The following is a 24,978-nucleotide window of genomic DNA, read 5'->3' as shown; positions in this document are numbered from 1 at the left end:
CACCTATTTTTCCTGTAATTTCTTGGTCCGGTTGACATCTTACCTGTGAGACATACCTCTGATTAATCTGTGATTGTGGGTGAAGCCTGTTATGCATTTTTAATGAAGTCAGGATAATTGTCAAATTTTATGACTTGGAGAGAGGTGGAAATTGGTTCCATGGTCAGTTTGAGAAATGATGAGAATTTGACCTGCACCGATGGTGCTGATAGCCAAGCATTAGTCATGGGCCTCCTGTAGCTGCAGTGTGTGACAGTGCTAATGATAGTCATTTTGTAGCGTGACCACACGGTGGAATATATTTATGAGGGACTAAAATGTCAGAAATTGGCAGCATTCACTTTTACATGATGACTTCAACCTTTTAATTTTTTAAATATCAAATGTAGTGAGATAACTCAGAATTAACCACCATGAAAAAAAATCATAAACAGGTGAGCACGCAGAGTGAAAACATACATCTTATTTTCCTGTGGCACAGTGTATTCTCTACCTTGTTAACTTGTGGAAAAAGTCATGTAAAATTAGATGAAAGCCATAAATTGCTTTGGGTTGTAATTTATGGGTAATTAGTATCTTTTCAAGTCTGGTGTTTACTGACATTCACACACCATATCTGATATGTGATTTTTGCTTTTCTTTCCATACGAGGATTTAAGGGGCTGAACTGTGAAATCAACTATGATGAATGTGTCTGCACCAATAACTCCACATGTATTGACCTGGTTGCAGACTATGAGTGCATCTGTCCTGCGGGCTTTACTGGCGAGTTATCTGTGTTATCATTTTCACAGTGGGCCTTGATGAACATAGCCTAGTTCAATGAATGTTAAACAGCTATAACCATTAAAATATCTGGCTTTACTAATGTAAGAGTGTATCTAATTGATAATTAAAAATCCACACGTATAAGCTGAATATTGGATAAATCTGTCTACATATAGAACATGTGGTACAGAAATCCAAAACAGCACTTTATCCTCTTAATAAGCACAAAGTGCAAACATTTAAATTACTTTGGGTAATTTCCCTAACTAATACATGTTCATTTAGTTTTTTTAAATTAGGATATTAATGAAACTTTCATTCCAACCCATATATGTTTAACAAAGAAAACCCAAACATATTTTTCAATAAACTATGTGTGCTTTCAGCGGTGAGAAAAAAAACTTGATAGACACTAAAAGTGCAAAGATATGGCAATTACACAGCATTATCTCCCCTACTGACTTCATTACTAAAACACACACTTCTCACTTTAATGGTCTTTCCTCGCTACAGTCAAATTCATTTGTGTGTCACCTTGTTGAGACGTTTCTGTACGTTTCCAGTCCTATCGTTCGTCATCACCTTGATAAATTAACAATCTTGTTAACAATGTTTACCTTTTCAGGAAAAAATTGTTCATTGTCCGACTCTCCGTGTACACCAGACCTCTGCAAAAATGGAGGAACCTGCTCCTACAGCTTGACTGGGGAAACGCAGTGCATTTGTCCGGCAGGTATTGAACGAGCCTTTACACAGCAGACTGGCATACATTTATTTAATCTTTGTTTTGACATATTGATCAGACGTACTCATTGCTCCAGTCACTAATCTATAAATGTTGAACAGTGGGCTTCATAAAAAATAGTATTAAGTTAATTAATCGATGTAGCCACACTGAGCATCACTTAATTAGACGCCCAATCCCTTTTGTAACTTCAGTCGTTAGTGCACATTAAAACATATCACTGTTGTTGTTTTCTGTGGAATAATCAACACATATTTTACCTCCAATTGAATATCATTAGAAGCCAATATACACATATTCAGATTGGTGAAAAGGCTGACTGTATGTTTTCCTGTACTATTTCTGAAGTCTCTCTTTGGCTTTATTGATATATGCGCTGACTGGTTGAATTATGCAAGTCAGCAAGGACTAAAAATCCTGGCAATGACATATTTACATGAAATCACAATTCATGATTTTTGACAGATGTGGAACAGCTTACTGTACACAGCACATAGCATCAACCATGCCTTTGATCCCACCTCTTACAGGATACCTTGGCAAAGATTGCTCCTCATCGGTAAACCAATGTGTGTCAAATCCCTGCAACCCCGAGGGAACCATCCTCTGTGAAAAGCTGGAAAATACTTCTAGATGTGTGTGTCAACATGGGTACACTGGGCGGCACTGCAAAACACCTATAAACCACTGCGTTGATGGCCTGTGTCAACATGGTTCAGCGTGTGTCAATCTATCAGGAGGGTTCAAGTGTGATTGTTTACCAGGTGGGTTCATCACTCTGCAGGGGCTTGTTTCAGGTGCGGCATTTCCTTGAATGAATCATGTATATAGCAGACACACTCCCAGTTTGAGCCTTTTACTTGTTCAGCTTTCTTCTCTGTGGGAGTCTAATCTCTTTGGCCTTAAGCAACAACACATAACAGTCTTATGAAATGTGTAAGTCAAGGCTCAGTTCATCAGGTTGTGAGCTGACTTCAAAGCAGTGGTGACGTTTAGGATTCCTCTTTGCCCACGTAGACTCCACAAGTGTTCCTTTAGCAATGTATCCCTTTGATAAAATACAAGTAAGCACATCTATTATTATAACATGAAATATTTCAATCCGAAATTGCAGTCATTACTTCATTTCTATTTGATAAAAAATGCAACCTGTACTGGTGATTGCCGCACTTACTGTACTAGCAGTGGCCACAAAGAATTGTTATAACAAATGTTTAAACCTCCAGATCACACTGATAATTTTGGTACTTAGTAAAATGTTAATAAAATAGGACAATCTTTGCAAATTGTTTAGAAATGCTAAAACAATTTCATTAGCAATCAACTGTCGTCTACCTACAACATCTCGAATGACTAATTTCCTTCTCTAAGAAGTTCTTTCATAGCTTTAAGTCAGGGGTGCTCAATCCCAGTCCTCGAGAGCTACTGTCCTGCAGCTTTTAGATGCATCCTTGTTCCGACACAGCTGAATCAAATGAATGGCTTGTTATCAGGCCTTTTCCAAACTTGATGGCATGCTGAAGAGGTAATCAAACATTTGATTCAGCTGTGTTGGAGTAGGGATGCATCTAAAAGCTGCAGGACAGTAGCTCTCGAGGACTGGGATTGAGCACCCCTGCTTTAAGTGAACAGTGTGGAAGGCACTGAGGGTTCATTGCTTGTATGAAGTGCTGTGTTTTCATTTGAAAGTAAAACCAGTTGTTTTTTTTGGGTTTTTTTAAAACAGAAGAAAATTGTAGTTATAAAAAGCCTCAAACCAAACATGCTCATGACAAACATCTTACATTTTTAATGCATGTTGATTTTATGCTTAAAAGGTGCACTTTGGGGTTTTCTTGTAAAAAGGCTTATGTTTTCATTAATTATTTCTCCTATAACACACTGCAACAATAACCGCATGTCTTCCCTTAACATGAAACACAAAGACATTTTGGAATTTTATTTAACCCTGCTCTGTTATTAACATTTGCTTCCTCGCAGTCTTCTTCTTCCAAACCATTGTGGGTACTATGCATTTCTTTTTTATGGTATCAGCTTATCTTGCTCATGTGTGCACATGTGCAACCTTGCACAATAAAATATGTGCAGAAAAGTCCCAAAAACACTGTTTCAGAGTCCAAAATTCCACATAAATATTTACATTTTTGTTTTTCCTTAACAATAGTACACTCAGTGTACGTTTTGTCATTTTCTCGAGTTATAGAGATAAATAATATAACTTTCAGAGATTTAAAAAAAACAACAACGGTATGTTATCAAGCATCCTAAAGGGATAACTTTAAAGAAATGCAATGTAAAAATGAGAGATCCCGTAGAAACTCTCACCCTTTTTCCACAGGTTTAACAGGCCAGTTTTGTGAGATAAACATTGATGACTGTGAAAAAGAGCCATGTGGAGTCCTGAGCATTTGTAAAGACACTTTGAACGGCTACAATTGCTTCTGTGCACCAGGATTTATTGGTAAGTGAAAGCTATCTTGAAGTTATTCTTTGTGAGTTAAAGTGGCATTTTATTCACAGAAGCAATTTGTCAACATGCAGTCCTTCTTTTATATTTTCTTAGGAAATAATTGTGAGATTGAAGTGAATGAATGTCTCAGCCAGCCTTGTCGCAATGGAGGCTCCTGCGTAGATGAGCTCAACTCATTCAGCTGCCAGTGTCCCCCTGGGATCACAGGTATTTTATATGGTTCTTACCATGACTGCTCAAACTTATATGTGTGACCTATGAAAATAAAGCTGAGCAAGAGTCACTCGAAATAACTGGCAAATGTCTATAAACATTAGCAAGCATAGTAAAAATATAATATCCATATATTATGTAATTTATTGTTAATGCAACACGGAAAATGTATGTTTGTTTTTGACACAATGCCATGAATGTAAGATCATATATTAATTTAATACACAAATATGTATTTTTTTCTTGTTCTGTTTTATTACTATATATTTACAGCTTCCTTAAAATGTATTTTAAAATATTTATTAAACAGTGCTAGCAGTTTGATTTGTGATCCAATTTTGAGAAAAATCAAAGTGTTAAGAGTTTATTGCCCACAGCTGAAGTATGAAAATGATCTTAAAGTGCATAAAACTTTACAGGCTCAAGGTTGGATGTGGTGCTTCTGAAGTTTCACTGAATGTATTTAATGTCTTATAGTCATAGCTCTTGAAAAATGTTTCCTTAAACAGGTAATACAGTAAGTTTAAATTGTAATGCTAAAATTGTGTAAATATTTCCTTGCTGTAAATGTAATTTTTGGATTTTTGGAAACAAATATCTTTGGATTTGATGCCTCCAGATGTGGCTATTTTTAACATAAGTGTTGAGTAAAATAAGCAAAAGCAGTGTTTACTTTAACCCAACTACACTCTTGCTAATCAGAGGTATAAAAATGTAGTCTGTGTTGTCAGAGGAGAGCCAGAGGATGTTTATCCTTCTGAGAACTTCAATGCTGCCATTAAAATTTTCACAGATTATTTAATACATCTGTGCAAAGTAGAAATGTTTGTTTGGTATTGTCATTAGCACAATAAGGGATTCATAAACTCATAAGATGTCAGTGTTTATCTAAATAAAATCTAAAAGGCTTTGATATTGACATTTCATGGGTTTTCTGAACTGAAATCTAGAGGAAACTTCATAAATTTTACCAAATACTGACTTGAAAAGTGTTATTCTCTTTTTTTAATTAAAGACGTAATTGAGTCACCAAAATCAGAATAAATTCCCAGAATATAATAGAACATATGTCTTAGCAAATCTGCTTTAATAAAATGTCATGTAGCATTCATTACTGGACAAAAACTTTGAAAAAAACCCACAAAAACTTGGATGTCTCGACTGTGCTAAAGAGAGATCACTTAGATAATTATTTCTGGGAAAGCTGACCGTCACTATGGGCAGCAAGACTAATCCGATGTGTTAATGCTTCCACCATGCAAATCTTTAGAAAAGATCCACAAAGGAGGAGATGAGGTTAAAAAAAACAGCTCTATTGTTTATAGTGTTACAAGTGCAGCACAAACAGTACACTGTAATTACATGGAATGTTGGTGTAATTCAAAGACCCGTTATCATTTTGGCATTTCACACTATGTAACAGCCTCCTCTAAAGCTTACAGAGAGTAAATGTGCGAAACAGCGATAGTGAAGGAAAAAAATCATCTTGCTGCTTGGTTAGTTTGCTGCTAATCTGCTCTCTATTTTGAGCAAAAAACAAGGACAGAACAGCAAGTCAATAGTCTGTATTCTATAGAATGTGTGTGTGCCCATCAATCATTTTATTATGTACACCTGCTCATGGTTGTTAATGCAACTATGTAGGCATAGTCAAAATTACCTGTTGAGCATACATGCATATACACATTTAACCGTCATGCCAAATAAAGCATATTTCTTTCCTTCAGTCAAATCTGTGCTGTATGGCACTTTTTGACCATTTGTGACTGCTGCTGCTTGTTAACATTATAGGCATCTACTGTGAAGTCAACATAGACGAGTGCACGTCCTCTCCCTGCCTGCACAATGCCACTTGTGTTGACCTAGTTCATGCCTACGGATGTCTCTGTATGTCTGGCTTTGCAGGTCAGTGAATGCACTTTATGTGAATACTTCTGTAATGTGTGATGTGACATCCTATACATATATTTATTTTGCATAATGTGTGAATAGTTTTCCAGTACAAATAAATAGAGAAGCAATAAAACTTCACAAAAATGGGGGTTGTGGACGTGAACATGTCTCTGAGGTTGAACAAGTACTAAATCTGCAACAGATCTTGGGCTATGAAGCACTGTACTGTACGTTTATGCTAGCAGTTTATAGTTCAGACTCGCACTAACATGTGAACATGAATCTACAGCCATAGTCATTCCTCTGCTTTGTTGTATTTAGGTGTAAAATGGTCATGGTTATTTAGGAGCAATTAGTAGAGCGGTGTTACGTTTGCACTCATCTTATCCTGTAGTGCTTTTTGCTTTACATGTGGTGCTACGATGCTCACTGTTTATAATGCAAAGTTGACTGTAGATTAAACCACAGGTAAGACTCCCAAACTTAAAGGTCAACGACAACAATGGCTTTTGAACTGTTTCCTAGCAATTTGCTAATAATTCTCACAGTGCAGACCCAAAAATAGAAGTGGTGCAGTGCTCAATCCTGTGAAATCTTACACGCACAAAGGAGGTGATTTCTCTTCTTTCTAAAATTCTTAAGGATTATGCATTTAAAACTTTTTTCTTTTTGCATGTTGACAAATGATATGTAAAATAGAAAGAGGATGTTCTTGCTGCTCCAGCTACGTTGCTGCAGCACAGCAGGAAACCCTTTATGGTATTATAGCTCTGTTTAGCACTTCTTTCATTCTCTGTGTGTAGCATTAAGGTCCGCAATATCCCCTCCCCACAAAGAATGCCAAAAGTACATGTTGTTTATCCACCTTCAATTTGCTTTTCTTCGTCAGGTGAAAGATTGATGTAAAGTAACAGCAAGAACATGCGGTACAGCATAGATAATAATACAGAAAAGGTCATTTTTAATTGGTTGAATTACTGAATGTTTACGTCGATCACTCTTCGGCATAGCATATTTATCAAGTTGTGTTCTTTCCCGTCAAAGGTACAACATGTGAACTCGACATTGACGAGTGTGCTTCATCTCCCTGCAAGAATGGAGCCACTTGCATTGACCAGCCTGGTAATTACTTCTGCCAGTGTGTGGCTCCATTTAAAGGTAATGAGCACTGAGAGAATGGGGACAAAAAGCAAAGTTAATTAAATTCACATACTATTATTTTCACCTGTCTGAACTAACTTCACATGTCTCAACAAAATTAGTAAGTCTTTATTCTTAATCTGTAGTTAAATAAAGAACTCTTGAATAACTAGGCAGGTATAAGCCACAGTTGATGCTTCTCCCAGCCATGTGACATCTTTATTCTCACATGTCCTAAAACTCTTTAACTTGGTGTTTTTTAAACCCTAACCACAATATAATAGCTAGTGCAAATAAATACGAGAAAACAGTGAAATAGGGCATGACCATGACACTTTAGGCTCACTGTTGTGTTTTATGTCAGTGCCACGCCACCTGCCTAAAGTAAACTAATAACTGTTTTAACTTCATAATAATAATAACTTGTTATTATCCAAATGGCTCTAGATAGTTTACACAACATTTATAAACCATTTTCAAATATTAGATACAACTTTACATTAACTTTATAATCATTTTAATATGTGTTTACTGAAAAGTTATTGGGAAAAATTAAGAATTACAATTTCATTGTCCAGTAAAGAAACAAACAAAAAACTAAACTGAATCAAATGAAAACAAAACTAGAGTAAGTCAGTCAATTTACTATTAAAGTGTTACCTTTTGTTAACAAATAAATTTTAATACATTTTTCACAAATATCTCTTTGGATAAGTGTTGAAGTGATAAAATTCTTTAACCAAAACCTTTAATGTTAACTTCGCTGTGACGTGATACTTTTATGTTCTGCAGACATCTTTTGCTGGTCACTATGCAACAAATGCAAAATTTAGACAAAAGCAATTAATCACCCCTCTTTGTCTGTGGATTCCGGTGTTTTAATTCTCATAAAATCACAGATGTAGCCATGTAGTCTACTTTTGAAAATATCTGTGAAAGTTTGGGTTCTAAAGTACGGAATAGGATTAGGGCCACACGGGGGGGGGGGGGGGGGGGGGGGGGGAGTGGGCACGTCTTTTTTTTTTTTTTCTTCTTTTCCCGAATTCTGAGAAAAAAGTCAGAATTCTGACTTTAATCCCAGAATTCTGACTTTTTTCTCAGAATTTGGACTTTTTTCGTTGTTCTCATGACAATGACAATAAAGTTTCTGATTCTGATTCTGATTCTGATTTTTCTCAGATTTTTTTTCCAGTGGCCCTAATCTGAGAAAAAAGTCAGAATTCTGGGATTAAAGTCAGAATTCTGACGTTTTTCTCAGAATTCTGACTTTTTCATCAAAAAATTTTTTTCAGAAATCTCAGAAAAATGTCAGAATTCTGACTTTAATCCCAGAATTCTGACTTTTTCTCAGATTTTTTTTCCAGTGGCCCTAATCTGAGAAAAAAGTCAGAATTCTGGGATTAAAGTCAGAATTCTGACGTTTTTCTCAGAATTCTGACTTTTTCATCAAAAATCTTTTTTTTTCAGAATTCTGAGAAAAAAGTCAGAATTCTGACTTTAATCCCAGAATTCTGACTTTTTTCTCAGATTTTTTTTCCAGTGGCCCTAATCCTCTTCAGTACTAAAGAGCCCAGAGCCTGGGTTCTAATAATTTCTTATGTTTTTTTTTTTGTTTTTTTTTACGTTATGTTTTACACAGAATTCTTCATAATTTTGTAATTATAGTGTGTTATGGTTTTATGTAATTTTTTGTTGTAATTTTGTTTGTGTATTGTGAATGCAAAAGTCCAACAAAGAAACAAGGGTTGAAAATTAGAAATAGCTGTAACTCTACATGCAGCACATCAGTTAACTATGTTAAACTGCATTGTTAATTTTTGACATATAAAAAGTGACAGACCACATATTCCAAACCATTGGAATTAACATCAGCATAGAAACTGTGCTGAGCTTCATGGCATGGGTTTACATGACGGCCTAGTACTTTTATCCATGACTGGTTGTCAGATGCATTACTTTATCACGGTGAATTCATTTACTCAGTCATTTCATTTTCTCAAATAAATCAATAAATATGTTAAAAAGTAATTTTCACATTTTATTATTGATACTATATCCCCACATAAATGAATAAGAAAAGATGAGATAATTTTATCAGCATAATGATGAAAAAAAAACTTTTTTATGTTGCGTTTTGGCACAGCTGGGTTTAAATCCCATTCTGGTAAATATTTTAGTTTTTAATATATTATTAATCCACATGCTGGTCTTATAAGAGATGCACTGCTGACTGTGCGTGATACATTTCTAAAACTGGGATTTCTCCAAAACACAAAACAGTAAAACTTTATTATGTTTGATGGCAAAAAGAAAAAAAAAGAGAAAACATTTACTTAGCCAGACTCTTTTTAGCAATTCATCCTAAAAAATCAGGCAGCCAGTTGAGAAGGACCTCAGTAAAACCCAGCAACCACTTTGACAGATCTAATGAGCTCATTGGCTGTGAGATCATCGTAGAAGGACAACAGTCAGGGCAGTATTTCACAAATTTGGGATTTACAGCAGAGTCATCAGAAGAAAATGACTTTAAAAAAGGCACTTCAATGACATACTGACAACATAAGCAGAAACATTCAGAGCTCTGAAAATGAAAGTGTTCTAGTGTGATTCAAAGAACTGTAGAAAGTAATGTCAAAAACAAGTGATTACCCTTGTAACACCACTTCAGTGTACAGTGTGGTAGTGGCCACTCTGCATCTCCAGTGTGCATCAGTGTGCAAAGCTACTCCTTTATACTATGACAGAAATAATTATACAGTTCATGAAGTCAAACGCTAAAGCCATTTCTGGGAGTATTTCTCAGAGGGTGAATGATTAACTCGCTTTATATCTGAGGATTTCAAGTGATTCAGTGTATCAAGAAAGCCATGGCTTTGTGGAGCTTTAATTTCACCCACTTGTACCGTACAACAAATATATCAGTGAAAAGTTGTACTACTGTTTACCAAATGATAACTAACTGAGAAGCTGTCACAGTAGAAGTACCATTTATCTGTAAATGAAAATATATGTAGTGTGTATATATTGTTTTTTGTTTTATATGTCTGAAACAAATAAAGATACAATACAATACAATTTATTAGAAGCATTTGTAATATCAAAATCAATATTTTCACCACATTTATGTTAAAATAGCCATAACTACACTTCAGATTCTTTCATAATTCACGGATCAACCAGCTAACCAGCTGCTAGCTCAGCCAAAGTGCTTCTTATATATTATTTGGTATAAGAAACCATTTGGACTCAGCAGTTTCCTGACAAATAAGAAACTGATTCGACTACAACTTCACTCATTTCCTTCATGTGATTGTTTTACAGAAACGATCTCAGTAGGATGCACCACCACTGTGCTTTGTCTATTTTTGCATGTTTTGCAACATTTGAAGATTTTTATCATCTGCACTGATCTGGTTAATTTTCTGCACTGCTTTTTATAATTATGTTATTTTACTTTCTGTAGGCTCAGGAGAGATTAGCCTTATGCACAATCTATCTGAAGTGATTTTTATCCACTTTCATTTTTCTGCCTAGTTCTGTCAGTTTTCATAATCAAAGCTGTTGTTAAGTTGCTCAAACATGATGCAAATGGCAGTATTCAATAGCACATTAGCAATGACATTGAGGGTTAAGTAGCCAGATGTGTGTTTTTATCACTAGTTTTAAATCAGCATGGAGCATTGTTGCATTGAATGAGGAAATTTTGTGCAAAACTCATTTTGTATGAGTACAAATATATATATATATATTACATAATACTACATAACATATTTTTTTTTAAAAAACAAATTTTACATATATATATATATATATATATATATATATATAAACCAAATTTTTATACATATATATATATATATATATATATATATATATATATATATATATATATATATATATATATATATATATATATATATATATATATATATATATAAACAATTTGGTTTTTATATATATATATATATATAAAAATTTGGTTTTTAAAAAAAAATATGTTATGTAGTATTGTAACAGCTTGAATGTTCGTAGAGTTAACATAATGTTCGTTACTTTACATGTCAATAAAAAAGAATGCAACACACCATATAAAACTCAACTCAAAATCAAATGTGCTGCCATTTTAAAATATTAGCTTATTTTAAATTTGATCAAAAGGTTAGAAAAGTACGTGGAGGAACATTATCCAATAAATTAGGTCAGTAACCTGATTGCGTATAAAAAGAGAGGCAGAGTTTCTAAGATATAAAGACACTCAGGGGTTTACTACTCTATAAAAAACTGTCTACAAGTTGTGGAAAATTTTCAAAATAATTTTCAGCCTTATTAATATCGCATCATCTACAGTATAAGGTGTCACTGAACTATTCTTCTTAAATTAGTAAATTTCCTTAGATTAACATTTGGTGTGTGTTCTCAATTCTATTGTAGGTTCAAGGAAACATATAATAGAGGTGTACACTTTAAATCTTGAGATCAATTCTTGCACTGTGTTTTTAACCAAGATTCTTGTCTTCTGGATTCTGTATTTATTTCTTTGCCTCTCCTCAGGTCATAATTGTGAGTTCTTACCCTGTGAGGCCAGTAATCCCTGCGAGAATGGAGCAGTATGTGTGGAAGAGTTGGATCAGGACCATTTCCCTTTAGGTTTCCGCTGTCACTGTCGCCGTGGCTTCACTGGTCCCCGCTGTGAAATCAATGTGGATGAGTGCAGCTCCAGCCCCTGTCTTCATGGCTTCTGCTATGATGGTACGAAACAGCTTACGTCTTCCCAACATTTTCATGACATACACTCATGACGGAAGCAAAGCTGCATGCGTGTATTTAGGCATTAAAATGCCATTTATGTGTCTAATTTGATTTTGTTCACTTGGAGTGTGATAGGTAGTTTTCAGTTGCTTCACCATTGTAGATATTGTGGTTAGAATCATTCATCTGAAGAGAGGAGCTGGACATTTTTTACTGGAGTGCACTTGATTAGTTTCTTAATATAATGTGTCAGAGAAGATCAGTCATCGATGTTGCGCTACAATTTGAATAATGGATATTAAATGACTTTGAATGAATGGTTTTGAATGGTTACTCCCGTGCATTTCATCTCTAGCCCAAGTATTTAAAAAAATATCTGATCATTAGAAAAGTGCTGAAAAGTAATAAATTCGAAATAATTATCAGTCAATGAATCTTGCTTTGTTTATGTTATACTGTGAATTTGCATGATTTTGTCATAAATTTAGTTTAGTTTTGAAAAAGCATCAAAATATTTGTTTCTTCCACCCTTCCTGGCGTTCTTGAAAACTGCCAGCTCTCCAGTCCAGTTTTGAACTGGCTTATGCTTTTTCTAAAATAGTGATGGCAGTGGATCACTGTCCTCTCAGTGCTACAGTAGCCTCCACAAGCTGTCTTGGCCAATTTTGAGCGCAGCCAGTTCACCTTAGGTTAGTGAAGGTGGATTCTTGGACCTATTGGCCAGTGCTCAGTCGCAGCCAGCCAGCCAGCCACAAGGGACAGCACTGCATAGCCACAGTGGCAGTGATGAGTAATGCTGCTGCCACCGAGGACTTACAGCATTTAATGAGAGTAATAGCATCTACACGCACCAAGACAGAGTGACAGCATAGATTACGTGGTAAATCTTTGGGATAATGAAGAATCCAGGGACCCTGACTGGGGAAGTAATAAATTCACTCCTGTAAGAACTGCAATTACCTCTGTCACTGGCTGCCTGTACCAGTGTTGTGTTGGAGAAACAGAATGATGCATCCTTGGTTAAAATCATTAATAAATAAAGAGAGGAAGGAATGGATTATTAGCCATGGGAAATTCTAACTTCTGATGGAAGAAATTGCCGCATTTGTAGCTTCTGAATTAAGAATAGCACTGAAATTGGTCCTCTCCCTCTGTTGCGCTCTTTCCCCATCATTCAGCGTGTTGCAAGTATGTTGAGAGTGTTGCCACAAATGACAAGACTTTCAGGCTTTCAGTGAGCAGAAATATGGTGAGACAAGGAAAGCACCTGGCAAGAAGAGGACTGAATGGCCATCGCAGACAGGTTCATTTAAAGCTGGTTAGAGTGTAAAGCTGTCAGACTAAGGCAGTTTGGACTTTGCCAGCAACAGGTCTTACTGATACAGCCTAAGTCATTTATTTAATGGTCATACCCTTTAAAAATAGAATCACAGTGGCCATTGTGTAGTCATTTATGCTCATAATCAGCACTTACCTGTGTAGAGATGTAGGACCCACAGAGATTTGAGTGAATTAATTTATGATGCAAGGTACTGTAACTATGCTCCGGCTTTTCCTTTAGTTGTAGATGGCTTTTACTGCCTTTGCAGTCCCGGTTATGCTGGGCTCAGATGTGAGAAAGACATTGATGACTGCGTGAACAGTTTGTGCAGCACCAACTCAGTATGTAAGGACCTCCATCTGGTAAGTTGAAACATTTTTCCAAGGCAGTATAATGGAGTGATGTTATAGCCTATGCTTCAGAATTGCCCAGTCCTGTAAATCGCCACAGTTGGTAACTCTCCATAAAATATTGATAGACATGAATCACATTAGTTACTGTATATTACCTTTGATGGCTGCTGTGCATTCGGTGTTTTAAAACATTTCTTTTGCAGTAAATATTAACAAGTGTGCAGTAACTCGAACATTGGCACATTACTAAAAACGAATAAATTACATCGGCATGACTTTGTGCTCCAGAGCAGCTCGCCAGTTATCTGGTTTACAGGTCCAGCATGATTCATATTGTTTTGGGTGTCTGGGGGGAAAATAAGGTAGGGAACTGTTAATATCTTATGTCCCATAGATGGCCATTATTATTTATATCTCATAATAGAAAAATTATGCCAATTACAGTGTCCCACTTATGCCTTGTAGCCAATGTACCATAATAACCAAAGGATTACCAAAGTATCCCTAGAAGGAAAACACTAATTTGTAATGATAGCGTCTCTGTTTTTAACCAATGTTGTTTTAGATCGTGTGTCCAAAACAACACATATACCTGATAATTAGTAATTATTTAAAAAAGCTTCATCTTTATGTTTAAAGTGTAAGTCATAATAAACATAGAAATATTCAATAGGTTTTTCTTTATTTATATTTTTGATAGCCATTTAATAACTTTACAGTGTCTAAGCACATCTATAGCACGCTATATTCCCCATTAAAGACCTCCACGTCCTGGTTATGCAACACATGGGCAGGCTTGACGGGAAATAAAAAATGCTTATGTCAGAAGTTAAGTTTAACAAAAAAAAAGCAGAACTTTTAAAACTTGTGTCTTGAAGGCACAACTCTATTCTTGTACTTATTCAAATGTTTTTTTAAGCCAATAACATTGATATGTTGCAGCTGCGGAAAGGCCTTGGGAACCGCATGCTGCTCACTAACTGTGCAATGAGTACCAGGAACCTTTTTCCAACAGCTGCTTTTTTGCTAACAGATTGCAGTAGTAAAACAGATGTGTCATAGATAAAGTCCATATATTTAGCCTTTTTTTCCCCCTCTGGTAACTTATGATGTGTGTAGTCGAGTTTTAAAAAAGGCTTACATTAGAGTAGTGATGTTAAGATAGAGGAGAACACTTTGTAATTACAAATTAATTTTTATAAAGTTTCTGTACCAAATTTAATTCTCATGAAATCAGTATTAAGATTTGCAGAGCTAAGTTTTAAGATTATAACATGACTTTCCTTTTTTGTAGCTTATCAGTAATGGTTGTGTTTTATCCAGCCGGTATAAAGAAATAAAAGTCATCCATCATTAAAATTTTAAAGTCAGTCAACATATTCTACTAATAATTTTATCTGGCTCTTTTTGATGTAGTTTATAAGGAACTAATGGAAGCCTATTGTGGTGCAAAAGCTGGTTAAAACACTGTAGTGTAATTTTCATTTTCTGGGATAAACTAAACTTCAAGTCCAAAGACAAAAGGACACCGTGTAAGAAGACGATGGGATCTGATAAGAGGAATATAATGAAATTTCCACAGGTATTTTTTTAGTCACCGTGTTTTACCGTTACATTTTTCTCGGTTCATTATTCAAATAGGGCCGTTTTTTGGAAACCCCATCACATAGTCTTGTTTACAGTGCAGCTATTTCTCTCTCTGAACATTGTGTCCCACAGAGCTTTACCTTATTTTGGAGAATTGCAGTCCCTGAAGGTGACTTAGCAGCAAAAATGAGATTATGTTCTATTGCCAGGGGTAAGGAATTGGAGTCTCCTGGAGGTATCTAATTTATCATGAGATGACGGCATTTTCCCCCACCACCATAAGGCCTACAGTGTACAAATTATATCAGACAAAGTTTAACGGCTCCCCTTCAGTGTATGAAATAAATATTAGCATGCATTCAACCGCAAGTACCCGGGACCTTTCGACAGAGGGTTGGCAATGATAAATCCCAAACAACCTTTGACCATATGACTACGTTCATAACGTATGCAAAGAGGAATTTAAATTAAGATGGCTTCTTGGAAAGTAATGGAAGAAAAACATTAATCTGTCTTGCAGCAATTCATTATTTTAGCGCCGATTGCAGTGATGAAATAAAGGACGAGTGGTCCACATACTGTTTTGAATGGAGGAAAGGCAAGAAAATAAAAGATTAGCAATGTTAGAGCTTTGTATAAAACGTTTTTTGAATTTAAAGTACTAACAACACATTTACTGGCTCCAGAATAAAAAAAAACAACCTGACAAAACGAAATCCAACGTGTTTTACATGTTTGCTTGGCTGTGAAAATATCCCTCAAAGAATATGCGGTGGTAATGCTGTACGCTTCATAAAGGTTTTGTATCATCGTATCTTGAATGTGATGGAAAAAAACAGGCTTGCATACTGTCCAGAGGGTGGGTGGTAGGAGGAATACATCAGCACGGTAATGTGGAAATGTAAGACAAGCATGACTCTTCCTCACTTTAAACAGATTTCCACAGGAAAGCTTTTTGTGTGTGTGTGTGTGAGTAGGAGGTTTTATTCCGCAATGTTTTCAAGAACATTGAGATGAATTAAATCAAGTATATTAAGCATTGCAACATTTGTTTTTTAAAATGCAACCAATATAAATAACGAAACAAACGGGTGGCAAAATGCCCTGTCTGCTCCGTAACAACTTAATTAACAGTCCCTGCATGTGAGATGTGCCTACTGCTCTCCTAAATATTCGATTCTAACCACCTAAAATACTAACTCTACATAGTGCAGATGTGAAATGTGACTACTTTCCAGTGTTAATCTAATATTGTTTCCCTTTTTCTTGTATCGCAGAGTTATGAGTGTGTGTGTCGTTCTGGCTGGGAGGGGGAGTACTGCCAACAAGAAATTGATGAATGTTTATCACAACCCTGCAAAAACAACGCCACCTGCACAGACCTTCTCAACAGCTACAAGTAGGTGTGCGAGCTGGCTCGAGGGCAGCGTCCTCGCGAGGTGCATCAGTCACTTAAGAAATGCGGGGAAAAAAGAAGCCGTTCAGAGATAGCAATATGTCCTTCCACTGGCACCGGAGATAATGAATTGCAGATGGCAGGTAAAACAAATGAGTCAATCAATGGCTCACAGCATGAAAAGGTTTCAGGGGATCTGTGACTCATTGGAGGAAAAAGCTGGTGTATCTGCTTCGGCTAATGCCCGCTCTCACTGGGGAGACATAAAAATGCTTCAGGTAGAAAAGTTGGGGGATGGAAAGAAATGCAAGGTGGAGTGGTTGTAGTGCCCGGGTACTCACTGCCACCAAGTGGAGTATTCACCTGCCTTAAGAGCAGATACTTGAGATTTACATACACTGTGGTTGGCTCTCGGTTTCTCTGTCTCCATCTGTCTCTCTTTCTGTCTAGAACGCATACATTTCCATTAAATTCCCACTCAGCACTCTAACCTCTTGTGTCCTGCATTCAGCTGTCCAGAATTAAAAGCTGCCAGTAGTGCAGTTAAACACTAAAATTCGTACTTTCTCTAACAGAGATCCAGGAGATCAGTGTGGAGAACGCGTGCACTGTAACACTGAGGTTTTGTGTAGAAGAGTGTGTTTTGTGGGTAATTTAAATTATCATTAAAAAAAAAAAAAAGCAAGCTATTCAGGAGTTTGTCTGCAGCAACTCCCAGAACATCTGCTGAATGCATTTTTAGCATAATTGTCCCAAAGAGTATGACTGCCATAGCCTTTAGAACATTTTAAAAAGTGTTTATTCATTTATGATTCATTTAGATTTATGGCAAAATAACCTCTACTGTGTAACATCTCTCTGGTGTATGTAAGGTGTTTGTGCTCACGAGGCTGGACAGGTGTGGACTGTACAGAGGATGTGAATGAGTGCGATTCTGGCCCTTGTCTAAATGGAGCTCGGTGTCAGGAGTCAGACATACCTGGGGAGTTCTCCTGCACCTGTCCCCCCTTCTTCAGTGGCCCCTTGTGCAACCAGCCTTATGACCCGTGTGACCCCCTCCACAATCCCTGCCTACACAACTCCACCTGCCTGACACGCTCCAATGGAACAGCTTCCTGCAGATGCCCAGCTGGTGAGTGAACTCGGCGCCGCAGCCTCGTACTCGTGGTGTTTTTATTTTCGACTTATTTCCCAGCATAATCGTAGAATTTTGTTCAACAGAATTGTTTAAAACTTGAGGGATTTAAAAATTACAAACAGCATAATTTCATTGGAATAGAAAGAAAGTAACACTATCCATTTGAAAATCGTCGTTTTATCCTCCCTCTGAAATGTGCTTTTCCTCAAAGTTGCTGTAAAAGAAAGGTTTAATGTCTTTGTGTGCATGAATAAAATGGTAAAATGTGCTCCTGATACCTAAAAAATGTGCCATAAAGAAAACATCCACAGGTGATTTAAAATAAGAGACATACTTTTTGCTGTAATATGGAGAAGAATATAAGTGAAATATGGCGGGTTTTCGCTATTATATGGGTTAAAAGGAGTGTTAGACATAATGAAAGTTAGTCAGAGGTACAATTTGCATTTCTAGAGTTTTTCATGCTCCACTTTAATTTTTGCATAAGAAATGGTCAACAAACCCAGACATTGGTGTCTTTTGCTTGCTTTTCTCCTCATTGCATTAATACTAAATTAAACTGAATACTTATTTAGCAGTAAATCTGTGTATCAGTGCCAGCTGAGTCATCATAATGCATACTATATTCTAAGGTAAAGACCCTACAGACACATGGGGAATCAGCAGGTACTACCACTCTTTAATATGATTATTATTTATAAAAACATTACTGTATACAAGACACATAATCTTTTAGCAAGACCCAGTTAGTCTAATGCAAGTTCATGAGCACCTAAAAAAAATTTGGACATTTTAATGAAATCAGTGAACCACTTTGGTCTGTTTTATATGCATAATACATATTCTACATCACAATCTTTTATTCTTTTTTGTTTGTTTGTTTTGAACTCTAATCAATACACAATCACAAATTGGGAAATTGTCAGGGATAAATTACATCTTTTGTGCAATTTAAGAGTATATCTGTAAAGTTATTTAATCATTATTCACTGTCATCGTCATTATGTTTCTGGACTTTCTACCATTGCCTATGATTGGGCGATAAATTGGTGCATCCCTACTAATTGTAGCAGCAGGAACAGTAGATGCTTGGCTAAAGACAGATGCTAATTCTGAACGTCTTGAATTCACGCATGCATCCAAATGTCTTAGAAATTACTCGTTACTGATAATGCAAAATTAGATGTTTTTTCTTCAACGTGTACATATTCTCAATATTCCCATTTACAAGCAAATTGCAAACTAACGCCCGTTCAAATTTGCAGCTAACAGACACAGGATGAAAGAATTGTGGGTGACTGAGGAGTCAGACTGTAAATTATATTAAAAGAAAATAAAGCATTGACCTCATTTAGTACTGGCTCCTTCTCGCTCATTCACATGCCCTCGCAGGCATAAATAACTCGGGCATGCACATCCACTCAGATGTAAATGAAACGCAGGAAAATCTGTTTTATTTTCAGTTCATGAGATCAGTCAGGTTTTTGTTTCACAAGCAACATATTGGAATAGAGCACTGGCAATGATCGCTTTCTTCGTTAAAATGATCTATTACGATGTTTATCAGTAAAATCTTGTTAGCTTGTAAATTGTAAATGAAATATCATTTTAACATAGGCTTTCACTGTGGAGGTTAAGACGGTATAGGGTTATGTTGTACCTAATGGCTCCATCAGCAAAGAGATGAAAAGATGTTGCCAGATATAAATAGAGCGGCTGGGTTAGTTTCAGAAAGCTTCCTTTGAGAGGAATAGGAAATTAGGCGCTGCATACATTACACCAAGAGCTTTGCGTGGGTTTGGTCGTTTTCACTTCACACAACCGTGACTCACCTACTCTCCATTATTATTCACCTTAAATCCATCCTCCATAGCTACTACTCAATAAACATAAAGGAGCCCATGGCTTGATCCCAGTGCAGCCGTCTTAAAAAATTGTTATTTAGTATTCACTGTAGGTTATTTGTCAAGGAAATTGTGTAGGTCTAACACTATTCTTCAGACTAATTGAAAATAAAATTTGTCTGCATATGCATCTAAGATTTAGTACATTAAGCACATCCCAGTGCATAGACAAAAGCTTTTACACAATACAGCAAATACTGTCAAGGTAACTGAATTAAGGAGAATGATTTTTATGCTTTTAAATGACACTAAATGCTTGCAAATACTGTAACTGTGTTCAGTGTAGCATCAGTAAGTGTTTATAAGAAGAAAATTGAGTTAAAAATTAAAATTTAGAGCCTCTTATTTGCTTTTAGATACCGAGTCTTAAATATGTAAATAGAAACATGGCAGCTTCATTCAGTGGTTTTTGCAAAGATCAAGCGAGACCAATGATCCACATTCAAGTAAAGAGAGCATGTGCTCTTATATAAAGGCATGGTTAGCTGTTAAGGAAGTTGCACCATGGTAAAACAAGCCTCAGGATAAACATGAAGGCTTGTGTTGTTAATAAGGTTAGTTACTGAGATACAGTTAACTAAGATTAAATACATATTTTTAATTAATTCTAACTTTGTATTAGCAAACACATGCAGGTGAATATAAGAATCTTTGCTAAAAACAACAATCAGATAAACAGTTTATGTAGTCTTGTGTTAAAAAATTGAAATGCAATGTAGGGAAACTTAATAATATCTTAAATACCATCTCCTGCATGGTGAAAAGAATACAAACATGCAAAAAAAAAAAGCACTTTGCTGCTACATCCATTCTGCTAATCTTGTTTACTTTAACCTTCTTTGCTCATATCTGGTTTTGTTCTGTAATAAACTGCTGCGTCTAACACAACAAAAGTCGCTAATTTCAGCTGTTAGGTTGTAATGCATAATCCATGGTTGGAATAACAGGTGTTCTATTCTTTCCATTTCACCAGAATTGCATGAGTGCAACTGAAGAAGCACTGGTATTCATTGTGATGATGCCTTTGAGGCACTGCTAATGCTGCGATAATAGATGGCGGCTGTCAAACCTTTCATAGCCAGCCCTGTGACAGTATCTGATGGCTGCTGACAGGGGTCTTTTATAAAAGCTAAGTGCTTTAACTTTAGTGGTCATTATACCAAACTTGCTTTACTGAAGAGATTACAAAGTTGGCTGTGTGGTCTTAGCTTTCTCAAGAAACTTCACTAGACTCTACGCATCTAACAAAAAGGTTGATATGGCAAGTTTAGTGTTCATCAGCTTAGCAGGATCTAAAAGGCAGCAATTAGGCGGTTTCTACTGGGAGCGGCATTAAAGGGATTTGTAAAACACAGCCACAATGGAAATGAGTTCTGTCTACAAAGGTGTACTGTGAGAAGCTGGGGGCCAAAATAAAACCAGAGCAAGCTGAAAGTCTCGTCTTAAAAAAACACAGGTGAAGCAGTTATCCTCTTTTGATTGTAGAGGGCTCCTGTAGGAAGTTTTTGTTCTTACTAGCAGAGACACTCCGCTGAGGCTCTGGCCAGGAGGCCTAAGTCATCTTGCCTGACCAGCACAGATGTTCCACTTTCCTCTTAATGAGGAGCCTCAGCAGGGAGTGCCAAACCTGATAGAAGAGCAACCTGAAAATGGGAGAGTTAGGGTAGAAGGTTGAGGTGAGGGTTACTGGCCGACAACTGCAACAAATGAAACAAACAACACATGGCATCACTCAGCCAAGACTGCGGTACAAGGTAGAGTCGCATCAGAGTCTCGCACACAATCTATAGTCTGTGCTGTCCTTGCTCGGTTTGCTGAATTCCTTGAGCAAAGACAAGTTCACATGTGTAAACTTTAATCTTATCTTGGACCTTTCCTGCACATTCTCTGCCTCTGCCGTTTAGTCAGGGCTCCATCCACTTAAACTATCTGAAGAGCGGAAAGGCTATATTTATGCTTTTTTTCCCCTTTGAATTTAATTAATAGAAACTACAGCTTAATTAATAAAACTTCAGCTTTAGTCATTTTTCTTTGAGATTTGTGTCAGTGGAGTTTAATTTTGAGTTACCTTTTTTTCTTTATTTTTTTTAATCACTGAGATTGTAAATAATTCTCACATAGTTACTTTATGTAGTTCTCATGGATTTTGTAAAACTGATTATAGGATTCCTTCGAGACTTCAAGACAAAACATGTCAAAACATTCTAACCTTTTGATAATTACATCAGAATTACTGATTATTATTCTGGATGTGAAATATTTATAATTGTCAATTATTTAAAATGATAATATTCTATGGATTAGATTAATAGATTGTAATTCTAGTTTCATTCGTAGGTTCTTTAGGATGGCATTTTCAATGGATATCACACTATGCCACTGCAGCACTTAACGCTTTAGACTTGTTAGTTAAAGTGCCTATATTCATTATGAGCTTTTTATTGGTTTTTGGGTGACAAGTTGGCATTTTTAAGTGTTAAACGTGAGCTGTGTGATATGAGGACAATCACTTTGCCTCTAGTCCATTATATGAAGTGGAGACTTTTTCTTTTTCTTTTTTAATTTTTGCAGTACAGGGAATTAATTCAAAAGCATTGTGTGGTCTCTTCACATGGAAAAACCATTTGGTCTCCATGGTTCAGAATATACCCAGAGGTGTTCCTGGCCAGATGGAGAACAAACCCCTTTATTTGCATGGCATGCTACACTAGCCTTCACCTTCCACAAGATTGAGATTGTGTCCTACCAAACAGTTGGTTAATGAGCTACTGTGGAGCTATGCCAACAAGAGAACTGACACATAGCTAATATGATACTGAAAAAGATGTGTGGAAAATATGTGTTGCCAAAATGTGTTGGAAAAAGTCTGGCCTCAGTAGATTCATTTTAGGTGATTATTCTTTTTTATAGAGGGGGCAGACTATATGACTTATAGCGGACATGTGTCAGTTAATAAACCAGATGCCCTGGCAGATGTATAGCAAGATCAATGAGACTTTTCATTATCTTAGTATAAGGAATTAGAAATACAGATACTGTAGGTTCAGTCAACTTAGTATATTTTGCCCTTTATAGTGTGCTGTTCTAGATTATTATGATTACCATCTTTATGATGAGCTTTTTTTATAATAATTACCTCATGCAATCCACATTATCTGCTCTAGTTTGTATTAGTTCATTTATAAAAATGAATAAAGTGTCAAACCAGGATTGGAAATCTCGTCTAAGTAAATGACTTGGCTGACATACCCTTTAGCATTTAGAGCATATAAATGCTCTAAATGCATTTATATGCATTTAGAGCATATAAATACAAGTGTCATATAAGACACTTGTATGCTTGCATACAAGTGTCTTATATGCAAGCATATAAGACACTTGCATACTGTACAGAAACCAAAAAAAGCTTATATATGTTACGATTCATCACTGCCCAGCTTATTTTAACAAAACCAATGTAATGTGACTATGAGCCTGCACAGTAGCCATTCGCTTCTCATAGCACAATTACTGAGATTAAAGGTGTTCCAAATAAATCTTTCTCACAGAATAATGGACCACGACAGAGAGGCAGTCAGTGGCCATATTGTATTTTAATCAGAGTTCATGTCATGTAAATCACAGCTCCATTTGGGAAACTATTGTCTGGTCTAATATTCTCACAGTGAAGGCACACAAAGAAGTGGGAAAATATTAAAATGTAGCCGGTGTTCGACCTCAGTATGAGAGCGTGCCCCTTCAGTTGGCAAAGGTCTCACCACACTAGTGATATTCCATTGCTGAGGGCAAAGGTGGTTCTCTTCTTCCACTGTAGTTTTGAAAGCTGTTTCCAGATCAAACAACAGCTGCGGGGGGAAAAGGCAGGAAAAAAGCATCAGTGATCACATAGTAGTGTGAGAGGATTTCCCTTCATGAAAATTCTTCATCATTATTTGATTTAACCAGATTGGTGTTTAACCCCTGAATGCCTAACAGCATGTAAAATGCCCAAATAGTCTCTGAATAAATATGTGGAAGCTACTACAGATCTGATTGAATGTTCTGGTTTTTTTTAAAAAAATACTCCATAGGTTTACTTTTAGAAGCTGTGAGATATCATTGAGCAAAGTGTATACATCATAATGACAGTTGCTTAGCACTGATGTGGATATTAGACACACTTTGTTTTTGTACTACAGGTATGCATAGGTATTCAATTATACGTGCATTTAAAACAAGATGGCAACAGCCTGACAGCAGAAAGAAGAGCACCATTGTTTGTGTGTTTTGCTAAACAACATGGAAGAAAATCACAAAAATAAGAAGACACGTGTAATCTCTTAACAAAAATAGGGCATGGGACATATAATACAATATATACACCATAAAATACATGCAGTACAAGGTCGCTGAAGCATGAACCGTTGATTTGCTTGCTCTAAGCAGAGAAAGGCATGAGCTACATAAAGTCTGCCTTGTCTGGAACAACCATGCAGCCTGAAATGATTGGCAGTGATATGATATAGACATGTCGCAGGTTACTTGTGGTGTAGTATATATGGGTAGCTGTTGTTGGTATCAGTGATTTTCAATTTTATAGTTTGCTCTACAGACAATAGTTGACCCTGATTTTTCAAAAATAAATACGTTTCTTATTGTGTTACAAACCAACACATCTTGTGACTAAGGCAAAAGAAATTTAACAGTAGACCTGGTGTCTTCTATGGGAATATGTTTCCTAATGTTAAAAAATGTCTTCTCATAGAGTGAAAAGATGTAAAAATGAGAACATTTTCTTTTTTTGTATTTCTGTCATGGGAACTGCAATACACTGCTGTACCAAAGTTTCTCTTTAGCTCATGACACTGACTGCTGTAAGCACAGTGTTACAGCCTAAGGTGACCTAGATGAGTGCATCTGCATTCATACCAAGTCGGAATAGTCAGAATTGTTTTATATTGGCATGCAATCCTCATTTCTCTGTGAAAATTATACAGCATGTTTAGGCATAATCAATAACTGTAACTTTTGATTGATAATATGTGTGGAAATACAATTTTTAAGCTTAAGGACTAAGCTAATACCCAACATTTCCACCTTAAAAAAACTAAACAAGCAAACAAAAAAGATGAATTACCCGTAGAACTTGGGCAGACAGATATCTAACTAGCTAGCTAGCACTATATCGCGCAAGCTAGCTATAAATGTAGCTAGCTATTTATTAAGCTATTTAGCTTTGTGGCTATTTACATAGTTATCATTAAAAAGAGAGAGGGAGGTAACAGAATTGCTCATCTGCAACAATGATGTTTACTAATGTAC

At 36.2% G+C, this 24,978-nt stretch overlaps 1 protein-coding gene and 1 long non-coding RNA gene across 6 annotated transcripts in view; one reads left to right on the top strand and one right to left on the bottom strand.

The window, feature by feature from the left end:
* eys (eyes shut homolog) overlaps positions 1-24,978 on the top strand; it is a 177,394-nt gene that overhangs the window by 41,829 nt on the left and 110,587 nt on the right. For all 5 annotated transcript variants that reach the window (XM_076891743.1, XM_076891744.1, XM_076891742.1 and 2 more), the window contains 10 exons: positions 1,394-1,501; positions 2,044-2,277; positions 3,852-3,974; positions 4,077-4,190; positions 5,988-6,101; positions 7,134-7,247; positions 11,781-11,978; positions 13,540-13,661; positions 16,517-16,638; positions 17,508-17,767. In XM_076891743.1, the coding sequence (XP_076747858.1) occupies positions 1,394-1,501; positions 2,044-2,277; positions 3,852-3,974; positions 4,077-4,190; positions 5,988-6,101; positions 7,134-7,247; positions 11,781-11,978; positions 13,540-13,661; positions 16,517-16,638; positions 17,508-17,767 (1,509 nt within the window). The remainder of the gene's footprint in view (positions 1-1,393; positions 1,502-2,043; positions 2,278-3,851; positions 3,975-4,076; positions 4,191-5,987; positions 6,102-7,133; positions 7,248-11,780; positions 11,979-13,539; positions 13,662-16,516; positions 16,639-17,507; positions 17,768-24,978) is intronic.
* LOC143421806 (uncharacterized) overlaps positions 23,334-24,978 on the bottom strand; it is a 48,429-nt gene continuing 46,784 nt past the window's right edge. The window contains exon 4 of the long non-coding RNA XR_013101385.1: positions 23,334-23,522. This is a non-coding gene — a long non-coding RNA (uncharacterized LOC143421806). The remainder of the gene's footprint in view (positions 23,523-24,978) is intronic.

Source organism: Maylandia zebra, linkage group LG13 (genome assembly GCF_041146795.1).
Source record: "Maylandia zebra isolate NMK-2024a linkage group LG13, Mzebra_GT3a, whole genome shotgun sequence".
Lineage (NCBI taxonomy): Eukaryota > Metazoa > Chordata > Actinopteri > Cichliformes > Cichlidae > Maylandia > Maylandia zebra.
Note: the sequence above shows the minus strand (reverse complement) of the source record. Positions and strands in the feature narration are given on the sequence as shown.